The 21,293-nt window shown below is 52.1% G+C and overlaps 5 protein-coding genes and 1 non-coding gene across 6 annotated transcripts; 2 read left to right on the forward strand and 4 right to left on the reverse strand.

Moving 5' to 3' along the window:
• The first annotated feature begins 1,831 nt into the window (after nucleotides 1–1,831).
• ASPBRDRAFT_37709 (putative GPI anchored cell wall protein) lies at nucleotides 1,832–2,739 on the forward strand. Its single transcript, XM_067623784.1, has one exon. The coding sequence runs from the start codon at nucleotides 2,000–2,002 to the stop codon at nucleotides 2,663–2,665; it is 666 nt and encodes a 221-aa protein (XP_067482686.1). The 5' UTR covers nucleotides 1,832–1,999; the 3' UTR covers nucleotides 2,666–2,739.
• Nucleotides 2,740–3,004: 265 nt separating this feature from the next.
• On the reverse strand, nucleotides 3,005–5,279 carry ASPBRDRAFT_191677 (uncharacterized protein; the record flags this gene model as incomplete). The annotated part of the gene is made up of 3 exons (XM_067620390.1): nucleotides 3,005–3,022; nucleotides 3,090–4,885; nucleotides 5,036–5,279. 3 exons carry the CDS (start codon nucleotides 5,277–5,279, stop codon nucleotides 3,005–3,007), a joined length of 2,058 nt encoding a protein of 685 aa, XP_067482687.1.
• A 2,622-nt stretch (nucleotides 5,280–7,901) lies between these two features.
• Nucleotides 7,902–11,110, reverse strand: ASPBRDRAFT_37714 (MFS transporter). The gene is made up of 11 exons (XM_067623785.1): nucleotides 10,316–11,110; nucleotides 10,151–10,260; nucleotides 10,057–10,091; nucleotides 9,752–9,996; nucleotides 9,665–9,697; nucleotides 9,520–9,606; nucleotides 9,055–9,464; nucleotides 8,884–8,995; nucleotides 8,675–8,808; nucleotides 8,428–8,500; nucleotides 7,902–8,256 (listed from the first exon to the last, which is right to left on the reverse strand). Exons 1-11 carry the CDS (start codon nucleotides 10,744–10,746, stop codon nucleotides 8,196–8,198), a joined length of 1,731 nt encoding a protein of 576 aa, XP_067482688.1. The 5' UTR covers nucleotides 10,747–11,110; the 3' UTR covers nucleotides 7,902–8,195.
• Nucleotides 11,111–12,081: 971 nt separating this feature from the next.
• Nucleotides 12,082–13,896, reverse strand: ASPBRDRAFT_26033 (kleisin alpha; the record flags this gene model as incomplete). The annotated part of the gene is made up of 2 exons (XM_067622229.1): nucleotides 12,082–13,563; nucleotides 13,633–13,896. The coding sequence occupies 2 exons, from the start codon at nucleotides 13,894–13,896 to the stop codon at nucleotides 12,082–12,084; spliced, it is 1,746 nt and encodes a 581-aa protein (XP_067482689.1).
• A 1,337-nt stretch (nucleotides 13,897–15,233) lies between these two features.
• pmr1 (Ca(2+)/Mn(2+)-transporting P-type ATPase PMR1) lies at nucleotides 15,234–18,570 on the forward strand (the record flags this gene model as incomplete). The annotated part of the gene is made up of 3 exons (XM_067616890.1): nucleotides 15,234–15,341; nucleotides 15,459–17,943; nucleotides 17,996–18,570. 3 exons carry the CDS (start codon nucleotides 15,234–15,236, stop codon nucleotides 18,568–18,570), a joined length of 3,168 nt encoding a protein of 1,055 aa, XP_067482690.1.
• A 184-nt stretch (nucleotides 18,571–18,754) lies between these two features.
• Nucleotides 18,755–18,826, reverse strand: ASPBRDRAFT_t56. The gene has a single exon. It is a non-coding gene; the product is annotated as a tRNA-Arg (tRNA).
• Nucleotides 18,827–21,293: the final 2,467 nt, after the last annotated feature.

Genomic DNA, 21,293 nt, shown 5'->3' on the forward strand with positions numbered 1-21,293 from the left:
TTCGACTTGCAGCTGAACCCGACAAGAAGAAGATTGTCCATCTTTTCTCGCCGCTCGAGAATTTTTTTCTCCCGGGCGGTGAGTCACGAATGCGGAGGTGAGAATAGCAGCCAATCGAGGTGCAGATATCGAAAGCGGTAAGATTGATAACAGGCCAGAAGTTTATCAGTCACGTGTCAAATGCATGCATGCCAGCCCTAGATGCAGGCAGGACCCAGAAGAAGATGGGAGAAGGTCTGCTTCTCGATCAGCGCCTGCCACTTCCTACAGACACTGGCATAAGAAGCCGAAAAGGCTGGGCCTAGATGTGCCAGAATCAAAGAGAGGATTTCGGAGAGTCCAGCATTGAGTTCAGTCATGGTTGTTTTGAACTTCCTATCTTGGAAGCCTGGGAAACACACGTGATGTTGGTCCCTCAGGCTAGAACACTAGACCCTATGTAGACGGACCAGCACATCGGGTTAATGAGGCTCTTTCGGTTGCTCTTAGTTGAGTTCTTGTGAGTAACCGAAAGAGGATAATATTCTGAGCCACTGATAAAGATACGAGTGATCTACGTTTTTCATTTTCTATACTCTTGAGTAGCTTCAGGTGTCAACTTGTCCGGGAAATTGCCAGTTCTGTTGTCTGACCGGTTGGCCGAATCTAAGCGGATTGCCTTCCCAGGGTCACCCCGACGCTGCTCCATTCGTCATCTGGATCTGTACATCCTGCTTCCTGCCTGCGAGGTCGCTGCGCGGACCCGGTTGGAAACCGAAACTGATCGCCAGAAAAACAATGAAACCTTCACCCAGACCGTAGTCTCTTTCTGGGACATTCTGAGTACATGGCCCAAACAGGACGTTGCAGGACTCTCGCTGAACATACGTGCCAGATCTCCTAGCGATTGTGGTGCCGAGCCCGATGAAAGGAAATGCATGGATCGCAGGCGACGGGGCCGCAAATTCCCCAAGGAAGACTTGTTAGACTGGCAATTCTATCAATCCTACCTGGAATGGACAACAAACCCGACTACCCTGGCCGAGCTCAGCTGCGTGGTGCAATTCAGAGTTACGTGTCGTGGGCACCGCAAGATCACCCCAGCGACAGTCTCCAAATTGTTGTCACGGCTTCCAGGAACGCAGAGAGTCTATGCCATTTGACAACCTCGTGCAGGAAGGTCATCTGGAGCAAGAGCCAGGATATGTGAACTTGGTCTATGCCATGAACAATTGGTGAATTGGGGCTCGGCTGGACACCAGAAGGCTGATGTCTCCCCGGTATGGCCGATATTGCTAGTCTCCGTGGGGTAATCGAGGGACAACAGTATATGCCACAGATACTGTTGACTGCACCACTGGGCAGGAAGCCTTGGAGTATCCAGCAAAATACCTCGATAGTACTAGGTGCATGGTGTACATGGTAATGTGACTCCCTTCAGACTTCGGAGACTCACTTAGTCTTTGGGTGGAGACTCGGGTGGATAACTAAAAAGATGCCTCTTTAGGGCTAGTGCATCTAAATACGAGCAGGACCAAAGATCCTTCCACTCAGTCGGGTTTAGCGGCGGACTCTGCCGCCTAATTTAGGTAGCAGCAGCCTCGCAGGGTCCTGTTAACTCGAGAACTTTTCGGCGCCGAGTCTAAACGGGGAGGGCTCTACGACTCTCTATTTGCTGACGAGGATGGTTAGAGAACGAGGCTACGCTAAGAACCTTGCGAAAATGAGGGTCTCGTAAACACGGAATGGAAGGGGTTTTGGTCGTCAGGGGTCAAAGTGTACTAGTCGAGTAGATGGTTTTGAGTGAGACATAAGTAGTACAAATGGGGCTGTTCCTGGCTGATTCTTTTCTTTGTTGTATCTCATCTCATCTCCACCTGCATCCTCTCTACTATCTGGGAACATCTCTTTCCTCCCTATACAGTCTTTACTCCCTCCGACTCTAATTGACTGTCCCTACCATATCTCTACCATAAATATATACATATATACATACAATAAACACACACAAACCACCAAAATGCAATTCACCAAATCCACCACCACCCTCCTGACCACCCTCCTCCCCCTCCTCCCCCTCACCACCGCCTCAGATGCAGTATCAACCGTCTCCCTCTTCTCTTACCATGCAACCACCACCGCCGCGGCCGGTATCCCCCAAATGAGCCTCTCCGAAATCCCTCTCGGCGCCTCCATCATCAGCGCCAACCCCACAGCCACCACCATGGCCGTCTCCTGCCTCACCACCGATAACTGCGTCCTCCCCAGTCCCTTCACCGTCACCGCGGGGCCCTCCACATACACGCTCTCAGCCGTGTACAGCACCAGCGTGGAAGGTGTGCAGGAGGTGCTCACTATCGTTGAAGACTGCAAGATCACGGGCGTGACACAGGGCGCGTCTTGCAGTGTGAGCTATGGGGTCGAGGCGACGTATAAGGGCTTTGGTACCAGTACGAGCATTGCTACAGCCATTAGTGTTGCGAGTGCCGAGATTGGCTATGAGACTGTTAGTGTTACGGGGGGTGCGGATAAGTTGAATGCTGCTGCTACTGCTACTGGGACTGCGAGTGGGACTGCGACTGGAAGTGGGAGTAAGAGTGCAGAGACCGGTATGGCTGGTCGCAATGCTGTCGGGGCTGGGGCATTGGCTGTAGGTGTGGCTGTTGCTGGGTTGGGGATGTTGTAGATCAAAATAATCATGATTAATTAATTGAGAGGGGGAATATGAGGGTGTATGGTGGTGAAAAATATAATGTCTGTTTGGTTGTGCGTGTGCTTATATCACTCATCAATACTCAGTTGCAACTACTTGGCTAGTGGCTACTACCATAGCCAATCTCACAATATGTACAACGCCTCTATGTCAGCCGGGGAATCATACACAGTAGCAATATGTACCAATACAAGACCAGATGCATCCAGTCAATGCCAAAAGAATAAGAAAAATACTAGCAGTAAAATAATCAACAATCATCCTTTTTGATGTCCGGCCCGGGTATGAACATGAAACAATTATGATCATAAATCAAATGCACGGTAAGAACTGTACTCTCATTAGCATCATCATCATCATCATCATCTTTTTGTCAACTGGAATTTCTTTCACTCACATTCATCACAATCAACATCGGTATGTCGAATACATCTCGCTTCACTGTCCAGCAGTACGCACATTCGACCTTGCCGTCCTTGAACCCTAATTGGTTCATCCCTGCCTCACTGGCAATACCGCCTTTGCGCAGGTGGTTGTTCCAGCGCTGGTTATCCTCCGCGGCTGCTCCCTCCATGTCCTCCTTCGTCTTGTACTTTAACAGCTTGCATGTCGTCATCACACTACCGCGCGAGTCGCCAAACGCTAACCGGGCAAAATCTTCGTAAAACTGCACCACGCTGTCATCGTCCAACAACTCCGCCAGAAATACAGGCTGCGGGCGCCCGGGCGTATTCTCCACCGTCGATCGAGGTGTGAAGCTACGTGACGACGGCCCGGAGTTCGGTATTGATGAACCGCCCGTGTTGACATTAAGATTCGGCTCTTTGCCTAGCAGGACATCCTTCTTCCATCCCGTCAGGATACTGAACTCCTTGCCCACCGCGGCAATCTCACCCGTCCGGCGACACACGATCGTCGGCGTGCCGCACGCGTTGATGAAGTCCTCGTATTCCCACAATGTCCGCTGGAAGCACTTCTCCATGAAGATGAGGTCGTCCCGGTTGAGCGTCTTGGTGGTCGCGATGAACGACGGCCGAATCGACGCCAGCGCCTTGGCGATCTGCAGTGTCTTCTGCGGCGGGAACCGTCGTTGGATGAATGCCGTGAGGCCGTGGAAGCGGCTGGTGTAAGCGTACGGCTCCTTGACGCTATCGTAGATGGCCGACGGGTTGCGTTGTCGTCGCCGCACGCCGACCTGCAAGTTCTGATGTTTCAGGCTCGGGGTCGTGATCAACGGTCGTTGTCCGTGCGGGGCCAATCCGTTCGACTTGCTTGCTACCGCACTGTGAAACGGAGTCTCCTCGAGCCCAGTCGTCATCTGCGGGCTAGTCGTCGCACCGGGGCTGTTAAAATTGGCCGGCCCGCTTTCGATGGCAAATGCATGCGGCGCATCGGCTTTGCTCAGATGTCCAGGAATTGCGCTGCCTTGCCCTGATTGCGAAAATACTCCCGGCAGATGCGGTTGTCCCGGAGCTTGCCCGCTGGGCCATTCATTGAGGAGCGGATCCCCAAACATGAACGGCTGCTGGTTGCCCGGGCTTTCTCCAAAGCCGGGTGCCCCAGTAATTGGGGTTGAAGCGAATTGTGCCGAGCCACTGCGCCCCATAGACCCGCGCTGCGTGGCCGAATCACTCGGTGAATCGCCGGCGCCCGTCGCCATATGTCCCAGCATGCCAAACTCCAACGCACCGTATCGGTTCTCAAAGTTCATGCTGGAAAGGTCAAAATTGAAGAGTGCGGGATCGCTGGGATCGAAGAAGGGACCGGCGAACGGATTTTGACCCTGGCCGGGAGGCCCGGAGACGCTTGTGGACGGTGGTTGCGGGTTGACGGGGAGGCTGTTGTTTCGAGCCGTAGGCGTGGCCTTGAGGTTGAATGTCGGCGACACAGGCGATTGCGACGGAAATGAGCCCTGGTTTATAGGATTCTCTTGGTAGACATAGGTAGTCGATTGGGGGGTAGGATAGAAGTTTGCGCCAGCGCTCTGCTGACCGGTCGAGTTCACAGCATTGGCGCCATTTCGAGACAACGGCAGGCTGTTGCGCATAGCACCATTGTAGAACGTCCCACCAATTCCCGGCATCAATGCCCCATCCGGCGCATCGTGGAGGTATTTGGCCTTCTTCCGGACTCCGTCGTGACACGCATCCTGGAGACCGCGCTTAATGCATCGTTGACACGGTCGCTCATCACCTATGCGAAACCTCGATTAGTTTGCAAGTTCAGTCAGACGCACAGAAGATATGCGCCGCTAGAGTGCGCACGTATGGGGCGCGAAACGCATGTGTAATTGGAGAGAAAAGGGTCGAATGCAAGCAACGCTGGAAGTAAGGTCAGTCGTACCGCAAGTCAAGTGAGCGCGCTGGCAAGCAAAACAAGCCCGTCTCGCCTTCTTCCTCCGGGGTCTCGACGGGTCTTTCGGGTTAGGCTTCTGGCCATTCGCGGAGGCACCATTTGCAGTCCCGTCGCCGTTGGCCTCGGTCTTCGGCTTGTCGGGCTGTTCTCCGGCGGCGCTAATCTCCTGACTGGCTTCCGTGCGCTCAGCCGACGGAGCTGGGGAATCTTGCTCCTTCGCTTCCGCGTTCATATTGGCAGGCAATTGTAACCGAGGTGTAAGTGTGTGCGATACGGCCGTTATCAATCCGTCCGACCGAGTAATACTTCGCGTCGTAATTCGAGGCGATCAGCGACAGTGTGAATGAAGCCGCTGCAGGGTGGGCGAGCGCGTGGGGTTGCCACCGTAAATTTTTGAGTAAGACTACCTTTCGTCGCGTTGCGAACCAGCGCACAACAGAAGGGGATCTTGGTCGAGTGTTCGCTGATCAATCTCACCAGGGTCTACTCTGGGAGTCGCAAAGGGATCGGTCGTTGGCCGGTCGGGCGCATAGAATCCACACGACGACGGCTAGGAATCGGTCGGCGTAGTGGTGGTAGATAGCAGGAGGGTCGGCGACCACGAAGGACCTTGCGTGTGCTCAGTCAGCAGCAGTCAGAAAGTTGAAACTGACTGTTGCGATGCGCCGAAGTGGTTTCCTAAGGGTGTGGTGAAAAGAGTCCAGGAGAACAATGGTCAAGTAGAATTCCCTTTTTTTGCTTTTTCTTTTAGTCTCCTCCTTGAACCCTTTTTCTTCTTCCCTTTTTTTTTTTTTTTTCTTTTCTTTTTTTCCGAATTTCTATGTCACGCGCCCGGTAGTGGCAATGAGTAGCGTCGGTGGAGCGAACGACTTGCCGGGGCTGCGGGGAAAACCTGTCGTGTCCAAAGAGTCGAGATGGAGCGGATCCGATGGGCAGGGGCGCAATGCAAGCGAGGCTGACCAGAGGAGGGGAAGAGATATATACGAACGATGAGGGAGGGGACTAACAGGAGGGGTATGAGAGAGGAGGGGAGAGGGTCAAGATCGAATGCAAGTGGTTAGGATGACGCGGGGAAGGATTGGAGGAGAGGAGAGAGCAAAGAGAGGAGAGGAGGATAGTTAGGTAGTAGAGAGAAAGAGTCATCCAGTAAGTAGTCAAAAAAGAGAGAGACTAAAAGACAAGGCAGAAAAATTCATGACGACCGATCGAATTTGCAGCCAATTCAAGAGTCCAACACGAGATGCTTCTGCTTGCATGTCTTGTCAGGTATCGTCCCGGTTGATCCCAGTACGTTACCGTACCAAGTGAGTGAGTCGCGTGTCTGTCTGTTCGCGATGACTGGGAGCTGACTCCCCGCGCATGAAACTGTTAGTCAAACAGGTAGGTCTAACTATATCTATATCTACATCCATCTTCTGTCTAACATCCATATAACCGAGCCACCAGTAGCTATGTACTCTGGTGGTCTTACTTCCGAGGCTAGATCCAATTTTGGTGGCCTCGAATCGAAGGCACTTCGGTACTGAAATAACCACGGATACATACAGCTGAGCTTACATGTGCTTCCACGGCCTCTCCGCATGTGACGACCAAGAAACATCGCATCGGTTTCACTTGACCCGAGTATATCTCAGGTCCAACTAGTATATCCATCTACCTCCCCAGAGACGATTAGTTGGTCATGATTAGCAGTCTTACCATAATTGAGTGATTATCCAAACAAGACAAATACGAACATTAATACAAATGAATGACAAATTCTCTAGACCCGACAGACTTGCCCTCTACTGCTAGACAGTCTATACCTGTTGGGTACATACAGTCATACATACCAAAGCCACCAGCGAGGAAGATGGCGAACATTATGCAATATCGGCATACCTACTCACTGGTTCGGCCCGTGCCGATAACAAAAGCAATTGTCTGTAAGTAGATAATCTCGGGGGCATCTAATTCCAGAATTCGGAGTAGAAGTGCCTAGATACTTGACAGGAATCCACTGGCCACGCGAGATTCACGACCTACTAGGCTACTTAGAGACACCGAACGACTACCTTAATCATGGATGATCGTACAAAGTAGACGGCACGAACCATGACAGCATGCCTAGCTCAAAAAATGCATTACTATTTACTATTATTACTCGCAATAGCCAATGCAGGTCTAACTTACTATCACCCAAATCCACACCTGACTTGCATATATAGTCAATCATCTCCCCTCCCATCTCATTACAGGAAACAAACAAACAGTAAAATATGATTATCAAACACGAAGCTGGAACCCACAAGGTCATTACAATACCGTCACTACACCCATCTCACTACTACAAAATACTACTAATTCTAGACTTCTTCAAAACACAAACAAATCCCTCAACTAGCACCCGGCTCACCAATCACAAAGTTTCTCTGCCGGCCTCTGCCAAATCGAAACGATCTAAAACTGATAAATTCATATCCTCCAATGGATTTACATTGCGTGCTTTGAAATGAGCCATTTCTTGCCCTTTCCCTCCCGGACGGTTCCGATTAGTGGCCCGAGATCTCCCGAGGGAACTTAATAGTATGAAGAGACCCTTCGTGTACTTCGTCGTGTTTGTGTGAATGTGTGTGTGCTGTGTGGTGGCTGCGATTGATGTTGCCGAGGTTAACTGGCCAACTATAAAACTTGTTATTAATGGGGATGTGGGACAGGTTACTATATGATAGAATAATTAACACAAGCTGTGTTGGGTGTCATGGGTGGGAAAGGCTAACTTTGCAAAATTACAGTGGGTTGGTGGTCTGAGGGAGCTGCACCATATCTTAGTATGTAGTAGACGGGACGGTGTTCTACACGAGTATAACCATGCCTATTGAATCCTTGGTATTCAGAATTTTCATCGACTAATTGATCTATTACATTATGGTCTACCTTGATTTAACCCGCATGCTTTGTCCGCTGTCGCTATGTCTATCGGCCCATCGCGCTTGCGCATATCCACCGAACTGAAAATTGCTGTCTATCACTGACCGACTTTTGATAACATACCTAGAAAGAGCTCCACGCCTGTGAAAATGAGAAGTATGCGCTGCATCATATCGCATGCTTGATTTGGAAAAGAAACCCGCAGCTACGAGCTCCTGCTGGTCCCGTAGGTGGGTATCTACCGTGCAGCAAATCGGCTCTTCTGCCGAATCCGATTTCCGTAGCGGAAAAAGATATACCTGCCATCAAATCATGTCAGTGAGAATGGTCACCTATGGCTCACCACAAGCTATCATAAACAGAATTCGGGGGTGAATGGCGTTAAGTGTGCGGAGAATTTGGGCATGAAACACACAGTCCAGCAGTGCAAAGACGGATGCGATTAACAAAGACACAAATCGTGCACTTACGGAAACGGTGCCATGACAAGCGTCAGAAAAGCAAGTAGCGAGGTTGCCCAGTGATATCCCAGGTTGTTGTACACTAAAGCCAGCAGTTAGCATGTGGCGGTCAGGGTACGACGTGTCATTGGACGGAAGCATCCATAATTAAATATAGAGCAGTGTGAATACTGCAATGAGTAGGATTCAGTGAACGCCAGTCCACTTCTGTAGCAGTAACATGACGAGTGCCATATATCACAGAGTGTTAACTTACTCTGTATTCCGAAAAGTGGAAACACTCCGCCAAATATGGAGCGAGCAAAGCTGTTTGCCGCGAGGGCGCTTGCTGCATAGGTCGGATACGCATCAACCAAGAACGTGAAGATTCCTGAGTACACGAGGATCGTCCTATAGGGAGATATATGGTGAGTTCCATGAGCATTACCCTCGTCTTATGCTTGGGGCATAATAATCTGCACCTACCCAGCTCCGAATAACGCACTTCCAATGAGTGGGGCGATCCAGTGTACATGAGGGTAAATCGTCCAAGCGAAGATGAACAGCCCGATGGTGACAAGTGGACCTCCAGCAATAGCTATATACTGACCGTTAGAGCAAGCCAGTCGGCTGCAGACAGATCGACAGATGACATACCTGGCGGAAGCCGCCACTCTGGTTGAAAATCATCCGACCTTCCCACAGCTTCCTGATGCTTCAGTTCCAGGCGGGTGTAATTGCGACGCCACAGAGGGTCAGAGAATATAGCAAAAAGCATTCCGACGAACAGGCCCAGGAAGCAAAGACCGCGCTGCCACAGCTCAAAGCCATATACAGTTTCGAATACCAACTGAAATGCACCGAAGAAAAGATAGAGTATACCCAACAGAATGGCGGAGAAGATGCAGAGGTTCAGGCACATCGGCTCAAGCGTCAACAGCAACAACGGCCTGTAGCATGACCGCAAAACTGTCTGCGCAACCGAGCGATCCAGCATCTCGATAGGCGCTATCCATCTATCATCACCAGTTTCCTTGCGGAGCTGCTGTGCTTTCCGCCTCAAAAGCCTGAGAAATAAGTCAGATGACTTCTAGAGTCTCGAGTGTCTCTTCAGGTCCTTACACTGGATGATAGGTCTCCGGGACGAAGAAGCCGATGAGAACTAATAGAACACCTGTCCAGATGAGGAGCACATAAAAGGTCCACCTCCTGTCAAGCACAGGTGATCAGTCTTATCCAAGCTTTCAATATCAAGAAGCATACATACCATGTGGTGAACTGGTTGATAAACCCGCCAACTCTGCAAGGCTCTGTCAGCAGATACACCATGTTATGGGTATTTTAGAAGACCTACAATGGGCCCACCTCAGGACCAATAAATGGAGAACTCGTATAAAGCATCATCGGTGCACTCAGCTCATGACGGGCAAACAGGTCACCCACTGTGCCACCAGCGACGCTAAGAAATGCGCTCCCGGCAATACCATTGAGAAAGCGGCATATAATCAGCGTCTGGATGTTTTTGGCTACGGCGCATGGTATCAACCAGATCAAAAAGAGAGTGAACGAGCAAAGGTATATCCGTCTTCGACCATAGAACTGACAAAGGCCGGCTTGTTAGCAATCACCGCGGGCGTGGTGCCAGGATAATGTACGAACCTCCGACAGTGGCCCTAAGAACAGTGGCCCAACAGCTTGACAGTCATGTTAGTACATCCCATCCTGGAGTTCAATAGGGATAGTCCTAACGCACCAAGACCCCAGATAAAGAATGAGAGACCCAAGGTTGCTATTTCCCGAGAACAATTGAATTCTATCATTATCTGGTCATAGGTGACAGTGTACATCGAAGAAGTACAAGTTCTACAGCCATCGATCAGCACTGAACCAATAGCACGAGCTTCAGGGCCCGACTTACACGCATAGCGAGCCTGATGAACATATGATCACAATGAGCCAGCGTCTGATCGTGTTAAAGTTCCTCGGGTTCCTCGGGTCATTTTCGTCCCAACCGACAACGAAGCCTTCTGAGGCATCAGAAGCTTCCTCGTCTTTGTTGCTCGGAACCCTCTCCGCAACAGCTTCTTCATCGGCATTTTGGAGGCTATACCCATCGTTCAGGCTCCAGTTGCGTTCGAGGGGGTGTGAAGAAGCCGACTGGCGTCTGCGCAGCCGCTCTTCATAAGAGGAGGTTCGGGCAGTGATGGGAGCGAACATCCCATCGACATTATCCCCCAACTTCTCTTCTTCCGAATCACCTCTATCAGTTTGCCCTGCACTTGAGAAACGTTCACCCGTGCACACGTCTGTGCTTTCTTGTGAGCTTTCCGCCCGCTCGGTCGCAGACATCGCTATCAACAGAACAGCGAGGTTCCTATCAAGTGTCCCTTCTCTGGCTATCAAGTTCTTGCAGATGTGAGCAGTCGCGAGTTCTTTGGGATAATGAGTATCACCAAGGCCGACCGGAGAATTAAAACTGAGACCAGCCGATCTGCAGCGGAGATTTAACCCGTTCACCTGTCAGAGAGTTCTGCACAAAGCTTGTTAAAGCTTGGCTATGACAAAAAGCATATGAGGATGCGAAAAGACAAGATAAGACAAACTCAGAACGCCACACTTGAATGTACTCACGCGTCAAAGGAAAGGAAGTGAAAAGAAGATGTCACGCAAACCTCAAGCAGCCTTTATACAGTACGATCTCCACAGCCAAGTCAACGGCGGGAAGCAGTACCTATGGCCCGTAACGGCGATCGGGGATATCGAGCGTTCCAGAGTCACGGCAGGAGGATGAGTGGGTTAGAAAATTGACGATAGAGAGGGAAAGTTGGATCGAGCTAAGGAGACTAGCCCAAGAGTTTCTGATAGCTTGAGGGGTGTTAGTCTCGCCCCTCGGCCTCGGTGGAGAGCCGAATGGGCTCCAAGTGAGGGAAGAACACCCCGAGCTGCGAGCTGCTCCGTTAACCCGCTTGGGGGAGTCAGTCAAGTCATTCAGCCATTGGGTATCAGTGAGGGCAAATTGAGACCTCACTCAGTGTTATGGAAATGGAAGAGGAACTACCCAAGGTGAGAGACTCGGCAGCTCTGGCTACTACCACTACTACTATCGCTATCTACTTCCCCCGGTTATTGATTACTGGATGGGTCTGTCTTTCTCCGCAGCGTTTGCGGAAGCTTTCCCCACGTGGAACCGCCACCCGAAAGCTATCCATACATGCGGAATTTCTGATACTGTGCTACTCTGTAAGGAGTTGCTGGATATTATGGAAAGACATTACTAGCATCATTTTCAACTCGAGGAAGCACATCTAAAGGGATACACCCCATGCGCATCGCTGGGCTGGTTTATTCAAGTTGTTCTATTACACTACGCTACCTATGGTCCCAACATCATGTTCGCCCAACGACCAACGAGGCATCAGTCCCAGTCCTCCAGCAGAATCATAATAGCCGCCTTTTCAGTCCCAGAAGAAAAATTTCAGGTCCAACAAATGAAGATGGAACGAAGAAAGAGAGTTAAGAGAAAGCTGAAGCCAAAACCCCCCAAACTCCAAAGAATTTCACACAGGATAATCGCCTCATACAAAAGCCAAGAGATTCCCGGGGCGACCCTAGCCCACACACGATAACAAAATTCCAGATAGAACGCAACTGTACAAGAACACGACGCCGAATTCATAAGGTCCTCTAGGCGGTGGCCTCAACGGTTTGCTGCTCTGCCTCTCCGCTGGCCCCCTCCTCGGCCCACGAGCCCCAGAGGGCTCGCTTGCCACGGATCTTGAGGGGTCCACCTACGGTGTCCGGTCGTTGTTCAACTTGCACGGCGTCCTTGGTGGCCAGCACGAGGACCTCGAAGAACATCTTGGTGGCGTCTGCCTTGGACGCCTTCTGCTCCGGCAGCAGATCCTGGAACTTCACGCTCTTCTTCTGCTCGGCCGCAGATTCACCAAGGCGCTCCCGGAGAATGTGGACGGCGTGCTTCGTACCAATCGACACGGGGCCGCTGTCGGCAACGACCGTCTCGTCGGCATCCTCCAATGGTTGGTTCATTCCTTCGTCGTCACTCAGACGCAGAGCGTGGTCCTCCTCATCACCCGGGAACTCGATTTCGGAGCGTTGCAGCAGAGTCGAGTCAAGACCAACACCCTCGTCGACCGGCACAATGGCCTCGTCTTCACCCAGTTCCAGAGCCGGTGCGGTGGCCGCATCCACATCCATGTCGGCAATTCCGCTGTCACGCTTCCGCTTCAGCTCGCCCGCCTTGCGGATGGTATCGAAGGAAAGCAAGTCACGCAATTCCGGAGCCCAGCCACGTCCCCGGCCTGCACCAAGCACGTTTGACACAAAGTCGCCGTTCTTCTGCATGTTCATTAGGGTCAGCAGCACGGGGTCCCGGGGCAGCCATGAGGAGGGCTTCAAGATCTCCTCGCGCGTCAAGTACTGTTCTCTGACATCCTTGGACTTGTGGTCGGTCACCTTGTCCAATCCCATGAGAATGACCTTGCGGCGCTTGGAAGGTTGAGCATGCTTGGCGGTAACCTCGTCATCTTCCTCGAATGCCTGGGACCTTTCAAGGTCATTGAGGTCATCATCCGCAATGGAACTCAGGACACTCTCGCGTTCCAGTTCATCGTCGGCATAGGGGGCAGGGTCGTCATGATCACCGCCGAGGTCCATGGCGTCATCCGTTTGCAGAAGGTTATCGGGTAGAGCGTCATCGCCCAGGTCCATCTTATCCAGGGGAGCATCATCTTCGCCAAGGTCCAGTTGCAGGTTGTCGACATCGTTGAACTTGCCTCCGTCGCTGAAGAGATCTTCCTCCACTGGGCGGGGAGCCGGGGCATCTCGACCCACTTCCATGCTGAAATCGTGACCGAGAGGTGTTTCATCTTCTCCCAGATCCAAGTCGACCAGGGTGTGATCTTCGAGGCGCGCAGGTTCTTGCGAAGCGGAGCGTCGCAAGCCAGTATCCGGGAGCAGCTGGCTACCAAAATCCATTGAAGAACCAGGCCGCTTGCCCTCGGGCTCGAGGTTGAGGGTTTGCGGCAATAGAAGGGAGGAATCCAGGTTCATAAACAAGTCGGATTCAGTGAGTACATCGGGCAAGGTGATACCACCAGGGGCGACAACCGTAGTGGTCAGATCATTGTTGTTTGTCAAACGGAAGGCCTATGTGAGAAGAATTGTCAGCGACAGAGGGGTCAGACTATGCAAGAGGGGGTATCAGGGAGCACCGACCATTTTGATCTTCATCAGGGCCTCATTGCAATCATCCAGCAGATAGCGCGCTTTGCGGCTGTAGATGCGAACCACACCAAGGAGTAGTTGACCACTCAATCGCAAAGCCATGGGAGCTTGGCCTTGGTCCACGATCGCACTGACACTACTTTCAATGTCCGATTGTAAGATGTGTGACTTGGAAAGCTTGCGCTCTAGGTTGGCCGACAACCAGACGCGGGCCAGTGGCCCGGTCTTGGACAACAAGGTCTCCGAGTAGAACATGGTTGCGGGGGAGGAAGGGGAACTAAATCAATTCAAGATCCAAGTGTCGCAAGAATAAGGTCCAAGAAAGACCAGAGATAGTATAGTAAGAGAAACACCCCACCCAGAGCGGTGGCGGTTGGTGGTGGTGGAAGTCCCGGGCAACCAAAACGCCTGGGGACGCGCGCCGTATCCAGAAAACAAAAAGGATCAGCGACGGGTGCTCGGCCCCCTACGGGCAGTTGAGCGAGGGAGGAGTCCACAGTATGGTTCCCGACAGTCCGACGACGGGTAGCTGTGGTTGATGAATAAAGGATCGCGCAAGACTGCGATCGTGAAAAGACAAACACGCCCTACAACAGATGGTTGGAGGGGAAACAGGAAGCCCAAAAGGGATTGGCGATAGTGGGATGCGAAAAAGGGGAGAGAAGAGAGGGGGTTGGGGGGGTGGTGGGCAGAAGAGGAAGATTGTTCACGTCGAAGTCGCAAAAGGTGGGAGGGAAACAAGAAGTGGGAAGAGCGAGAGGCAGAAAGGCGCGTCGACCGGCCAGCAACTGATTGACTGCCAGGTTACTCAGGCTGGGAAGTAGTTTGGTTGCCCAGCCTCCCCTTCTTCTGCTCGCCTCTGATAGGTGCGTATTGATGTGGCTGGGATCACGTGTAGCAGTCTAGCTTATGTCATTGTCGGATCACCTGAGTGGTGCTGACTCATTATCTGTATCATATCGGGGAGCTAGTCCCGATATGGACAGCTCGGAACAACATGTCATCCGGTAAGGCTAGACCGCATCAGGCAAGGCATCATCAGCCGCACCGCCCAAGGATGAAGCCGTCAATAGAAAGAAAAGAAAAACAGGAGAAATTCAATGCATGAAGGGAGGAGGTACGGAGTACTCGATTGAAGATTGTCTGTTCCGGGTCATGATTGGGGTTTCTCAATAAGACAAGGTTTCTTTGTGTTTTTATCGACAAGATACTGCTGACCAGGTGGGTTTTGTTGTCTCTCCTCGTCTCTATTCTGCCCCGAGTCTGGCCCAGTGCCTCTCCCTTCCCTGGCGCCGTGTCCACTTAGTGACTTTTTACCCCATCTGGGCTAACCAATTGACGATTATTGATGCAGTTACGGCCAGCTCGCGTCAAAACCACCAGGAGAGACTGTGGCTTTGCCCTTTCGCCGGCCTTGTCGATTTTTCCCCCCAAAGCGATTACTCTCACATCTCATCTCCTCTCTCCCCCCTGAAAAAGAACACCTGGCTCTCTTCAATTCTATTATTCCTTCCTTACTGTTCCCGACGGGATGCTAGCAATTGGTGTCTGATCTACCTGGGCCTATTTTCCGTTTCGACAAAGCATGAGAGATGTCAAGGTCCGCAACGCCCGCGCTCCCTTTTCATAATGCCCAGATTCCCGATTCGAGACCGAGGTCGACAACCCCGGCGGACGTGCGCTCTTCCCCTTCCCCTTCTGTAAGTGGCTTGCCTTGTCTTTGGCGTCTCCTTGTATCCAACTATCTTTTGCAATCTGGCCCCTCTGCCGTCTACCTTCTGTCGGCGCAGCTAACCGGGGCGCCGTGCGCGGATTAGACGTCTACCTCGACATATTCGCTCCTAAACCCGCAAGAGACCGCAGAGCGCTTACAGACCTCCCTCGTCCATGGCCTTAATCCCGCCGAGGCCGAGGTGCGCCTGGCACAAGAGGGCCCCAATGAACTTCCGCACGAAGAACCGGAGCCCATCTGGCTCCGCTTCCTCAAACAGTTTAAAGAGACCTTGATCCTCCTCCTTTTGGCCTCCGCTGCAATCTCCTTTTTCATGGGCAACTACGACGACGCAGTCAGCATCACTCTCGCCGTTACAATCGTGGTCTCCGTCGGATTCGTTCAGGAATATCGGTCGGAAAAGTCCCTGGAAGCACTGAGTCGTCTGGTGCCGCACCATGCGCATCTGATTCGCGATGTCCCTTTGAATGGCCCTCCGGTGGCTGGGTCCATCGCCCCGGCTCCCGGTGCGGAGATAGAGTTGCAGGAGTTGCGCAGCAAGAGCCCGTCCATCTCCACCGCCGTCAAGGCCTCGACTACTGTGCCCGCCTCGGAACTGGTACCGGGTGACCTAGTCCTCTTCACCGTTGGAGACCGCATTCCGGCAGACATAAGGATCACCGCCGCCACCGATCTTTCCATCGATGAGTCCAACTTGACAGGCGAGAACGAGCCGGTAGTCAAATACCCCGATGCCATCCGCAGCCCCAAGCACCTTCCGTCGCACTCTCCTAAGATTGTGAGCCCGCCTCGATCGCCATTCTACGACGCCCCGGCCAGTGGTGCTGTGGGAGCAGACATCCGCTTGAACGAACAACACAACATCGCTTTCATGGGTACTCTTGTTCGGTCGGGTTACGGACAGGGAATTGTAATCGGAACCGGTGCGAAGACGGAGTTTGGAAGCATTTCCGCCTCTCTCCAAGAGATTGAAAGCCCACGGACTCCTCTCCAGCTGTCAATGGACCGTTTGGGCCAGGAGTTGAGCTACATCTCGTTCGGTGTCATCGGATTGATTGTTCTCATTGGTTTGGTCCAAGGTCGCAAGCTCCTCGAGATGTTCACCATTGGTGTTTCGCTGGCGGTTGCTGCGATTCCAGAAGGCCTCCCTATCATCGTCACCGTGACGCTGGCTCTGGGAGTGCTGCGCATGGCCAAGCGGGGAGCTATCATGCGAAGGCTGCCGAGTGTCGAGACGCTGGGCTCCGTGAACGTCGTTTGCAGTGATAAGACCGGTACCCTGACTCTGAACCACATGACGGTTACCAAAATGTGGCATTTTGACTGCCCGGAGCCTTTCGAGGTTCATAATGATATCTCCTCCTTGACCCCCGGGCCTGCCGCGCGGACCGTTCTGCGAATCGGCAACATTGCCAACAATGCCAGATTATCTCGCGTGCATGCCAACTCTCCAGCTAGTGCCTCCTCTGCCGCGGTCTTGTCCTCCACGGACGACAGGGCTTCTGGGAGTGTCCGTAGCAGATGGGTTGGCCAGCCTACTGACGTGGCTATCCTGGATTTGCTGGATACATTTGGCGAGGACGATGTGCGTGAGCGTATCAGTGCCCGTGTCGCGGAGACTCCATTCAGTTCGGAGCGCAAATGGATGGGTGTGATCATTGGCAACGGCACCGCTGGTGACAATGTGGCCTATATCAAGGGAGCCCTCGAGCAGGTCTTGACGCGGTGTGACACTTACTTGACCAAGGATGGCCGTGAGGTTATCTTGGACGAGCCACGGCGCCAGTCGATAAGGCACGCGGCTGAGCAGATGGCGGCAGAAGGTTTGCGGGTCTTGGCTTTTGCCAGTGGAGCAGTGAGGGACACTTCGAGAGGAAGGGCGTTTGGCAGCAGGTCGGGTACGCCCGTGTCGAAGTCCAGCCAGAGTGATGATGATGACCGGTACAACGGACTGGTCTTTGCGGGTTTGGTGGGCATGAACGACCCTCCGCGTAAGGATGTCCACAAGTCCATCCGGCGTCTCATGGCGGGAGGCGTGCGGGTCATCATGATCACGGGAGATGCCGAGACGACCGCTGTGGCCATCGCGAAGAAACTAGGAATGCCGGTCAGTGATGCTCCTGGGTCACGGCCCGTCATGAATGGACACGATATCGATCGGATGAGCACCCAGGAGTTGGCGCAAGCCATATCCTCGACCTCGGTCTTCGCGCGCACCAGTCCGGACCATAAGATGAAGATTGTGCGTGCTTTGCAGTCCCGCGGTGATGTTGTGGCCATGACCGGCGATGGCGTGAATGACGCCCCGGCTCTGAAGAAGGCAGACATTGGTATCTCGATGGGCAAGCTGGGCACGGATGTCGCCAAGGAGGCAGCGGACATGATTTTGACAGACGACGACTTCTCGACCATCTTGCGTGCCATTGAGCAGGGCAAGGGTATCTTCTACAATATCCAGAACTTTATTACTTTCCAGCTCAGTACCAGTGTTGCTGCACTGAGTCTCGTATTGCTGAGCACCACCTTGGGCTTCAAGAATCCGTTGAACGCCATGCAAATCCTGTGGATCAGTGAGTCGATTTTCCCTTGTTTGTCTGAAGCACTGCTAATTTCGACGCTTAGATATCCTCATGGACGGTCCCCCTGCACAGTCACTGGGAGTGGAACCTGTTGACCCGTCCATCATGAACCGCCCACCGCGACCCCGGACTGCCCGCGTGCTCACGAAGCCGCTCATCCAGCGGGTGCTCACCTCCGCGATGATGATCATGCTCGGCACTTTGGCCATCTACATCCACGAAATGGGCGACGCCGACGACACCGCCAACCCGGGCGCGCATGCCCGCGTGGTAACGGCCCACGACACTACGATGACCTTTACATGCTTTGTGCTGTTTGACATGTTCAACGCATTGACCTGCCGCAGCGAGGGCAAGTCGGTGCTACGTGGCGAAATCTCTCTCTTTGGAAACAAGATGTTCAACTACGCCGTTTTGGGCTCGCTCGCGGGACAGGCGTGTGTGATTTACCTTCCCTTCTTGCAGCGCATCTTCCAGACGGAGCCCCTAGGCTTTGGACATTTGTTCCGGCTGGTTTGTATTTCCAGCACGGTATTTTGGGTTGATGAGGCCCGCAAGTATTATATGGCGTTGAAGCGACGGGGCACGGTGGGGGTGGGATACAGTGTCAATGTTTAATAGATGAGGTTATAGGGTTTATATGTATAGATGCTTTTTCGTTATACTTTGATACCAGTATTGAGATGTCGTCTGGGGCATGCAAGAAAATAAATCAAAAATTAGGATCGAATCAAGCTAGTTCATGGTGTTTATGGACAGTGTAAAAAGGATAAAAAGGGCAAAAAAAGAAAGGCAAAAAGATTGACCTACGCAGGACTCGAACCTGCAATCTCTTGATCCGTAGTCAAGCGCCTTACCATTGGGCCAGCAGGCCAATTGTTGAAATACCGGCTAATATTATAACTTATAAGCCAAACGCAAAGCAGAAAGAGTCCTTCCCACCAGCATGTTGTGGTTGTTATATACTCCCGCTAATCTATATTTTGTGCTCACGATACTCCATCATTTTCTATAACCGGTAGTAGTAAACTAGTAGTAGTCAATCTAAGAGCTGAGATCTAGCTGACTAGTAGTATGATATCAATCACCCTGTAATGATTATCTTTGGCTTCCAGGTCGAAACTAATACCCAAAGTATAGGCTACGGGTTATATATATTTGGCCCTTGCTGGCCAGTGGATATGGGTGAGAAAGTGGCAACGAGTAGGTTATTTGGATGCGCGACACGTCCACCAGAATGCCACGGATTACCAAATAATCCAAGTAGAATATAACTAACCACAGGGCCGAGTAGGATGCAATGAAAAAGAAACCCGTCAATCAAGCCCATGCAGGCTACTAGGGGGCTGACGTGCTTTGGCTCTCAGATTCCTCATCAGCATATATCGGTCAACTGCAGAGAGAAGCACAACAAAGTGAGGTGTCATATCCGAGAACATGGTATGCTGGTTCAAAAGCCAAGTAAGCTGTTTCTCCAAGAACCAGAAGTAGGTAGGGCCATTGAACGGGTGCATGAAACACCGGGTGTCAAAATATACGGGTTCCGAAAGTTCGGGGTCAGAGTCGGGAGAGGCTCAACGCTGGCGTTTAATTAGGACTTCAATACCCGGTATGTGCCAACAAACGTTGGAAATCAACAAAAGCCGCGTGATGGTCAAGACTCAAGAGGTAGTGGTTACTCCCAACCGGAACAGACATACCAGCGGTAACAACATCCGTTCCCGTCACCTCGGTATGCTCAACCCCGAACTCAAGATCGCAGAATAGATCCGCAAGGGGCGATTGGCCCGGCCCATGGTGCCCCCCCTGCTCTAATGGATCTCCGGAAGCAGAACGTTCTCCGTACTATTGACAGAATGATTCCGAGATGGACTCATGACCGTGCATCTGCAGCAGACGTCGAATTAGGGCTGCCAGAACAATAAATGTTAGGTAATGGAGTCTGGCGATTGGTCCCCTGCAATACTGTGTAGGCGACAGGCAAAACCCATGATTGGCGCGCGCCCGTGACCGTTGATGATTTTAGCTCCGGTGATGGGCTCCTCATCCCATAAACTCCCCTCTTCCTTGTCTCCCCAGTCGATCATTGTCGAAGCTTGCCCCCCGTGGGCATGGACTGGGTCCCGATGCGGTGGTTCCCCAGGGGTCTGTGAGGGCACGTGGTCGACATGGATAGATGTAGCTTAATTCCATGTCATGCAGCACTTGTTCATTCACTCGTGGCATATACACACGGGCCATCGAGCCATGTTATGGTATGTCTGTGATGTCTTGGATGGACACGGTTCATACATAGTAGTAGCCACCTCCACGCGGTGAGTATAACAACCCCCACAAAGGAGTAGTCCAAATAAGCATCATCCCGACTAAGACGCAGGAACTAGTGAGTAAACAACGATCAGCAACCAGTTTAGTAACACGATATGCAGCAACATCTAACCCACCTGAGAGAGAATACTACCACCTTACTCGACAAGAATTCCCATAGATAAGGGAGCTAGTGCAGCGGAGACGGGGTTCGGTTAGTTATATGGAGACATCAGATCGAGCACATGGAAGGAATCCTTTCGATGGACAGAAACTAAAAGATAGGTGCCAGGTACTAGTGTAGTTCCTCTCTCTACTGTGTATTCTCCTTCCCCCCCCCCGGGAACCGGAGTATCGTGGAAACTGGGGACAGCATCTACTTATGAACTACTGCTAGACCAAATTGGGTATCGTGCTATCAGCACAGGGGTCCAGTGAGCACAGGTCCGATGTAGGATTCGGGATTCTCTATCTATCTCCCTAGTCACTACTCTCTAGGATCGCTCGGGACTTCTGTCGGGCGCTGATAGGCAATTCGGGTTGCCTAGCCTAAGTAGTTCCACCCCACGCGACTGCTAGTCTAATTAGGCACCGTACCCATCCGTCCTTTTGCATGCGTCTGTCCGCCCAGGCTTGGACTGTCAGACTCAGACGTGAGTACGATATCATCGCATGGGGAATAAGCAGCGTGACATATCCTCCGATCTCGATAGCCAGTTAGAAGCAGTAGACTACACACCATAAAACAATATACAGAGCACACACACTCTGCTCTAGAATATTTACCGTGGAAGCAATCACCATACCGCATTGCCGCATCCTCACCATCGGAATCCTCCGAGCCAAGAGCCAAGCCAACGCAGCCCGACTCGCAGCAGTCACACATCCCGTCCCCGTAATATCAAGATATTCTAACTGCTACTAGACTAGATCCTGGCCAACCTCCGAACCGGCGATTCAGCGACCCAAGCCCGCCCGCTTCAGGCCTACCCAATTCCTGAAACTCCCGAGCGGACGTCGGGAGAAACAGGAAG

This window comes from Aspergillus brasiliensis, assembly GCF_001889945.1.
Source record: "Aspergillus brasiliensis CBS 101740 unplaced genomic scaffold ASPBRscaffold_2, whole genome shotgun sequence".
Taxonomy (NCBI): Eukaryota; Fungi; Ascomycota; class Eurotiomycetes; order Eurotiales; family Aspergillaceae; genus Aspergillus; species Aspergillus brasiliensis.

Bases quoted from the DNA above. Each gene is read 5' to 3' on its own strand.
- ASPBRDRAFT_37714 (XM_067623785.1), bottom strand. From the start codon at position 10,746: ATGTCTGCGACCGAGCGGGCGGAAAGCTCACAAGAAAGCACAGACGTG. The intron at 8,996-9,054 runs GTATGTCATCTG...GTCAGTATATAG, and splicing joins AGAGTGGCGGCTTCCGCCAG to CTATTGCTGGAGGTCCACTT. The intron at 8,501-8,674 runs GTAAGTTAACAC...TGCTGGCTTTAG, and splicing joins TCCACTTTTCGGAATACAGA to TGTACAACAACCTGGGATAT.
- ASPBRDRAFT_37709 (XM_067623784.1), top strand. From the start codon at position 2,000: ATGCAATTCACCAAATCCACCACCACCCTCCTGACCACCCTCCTCCCC.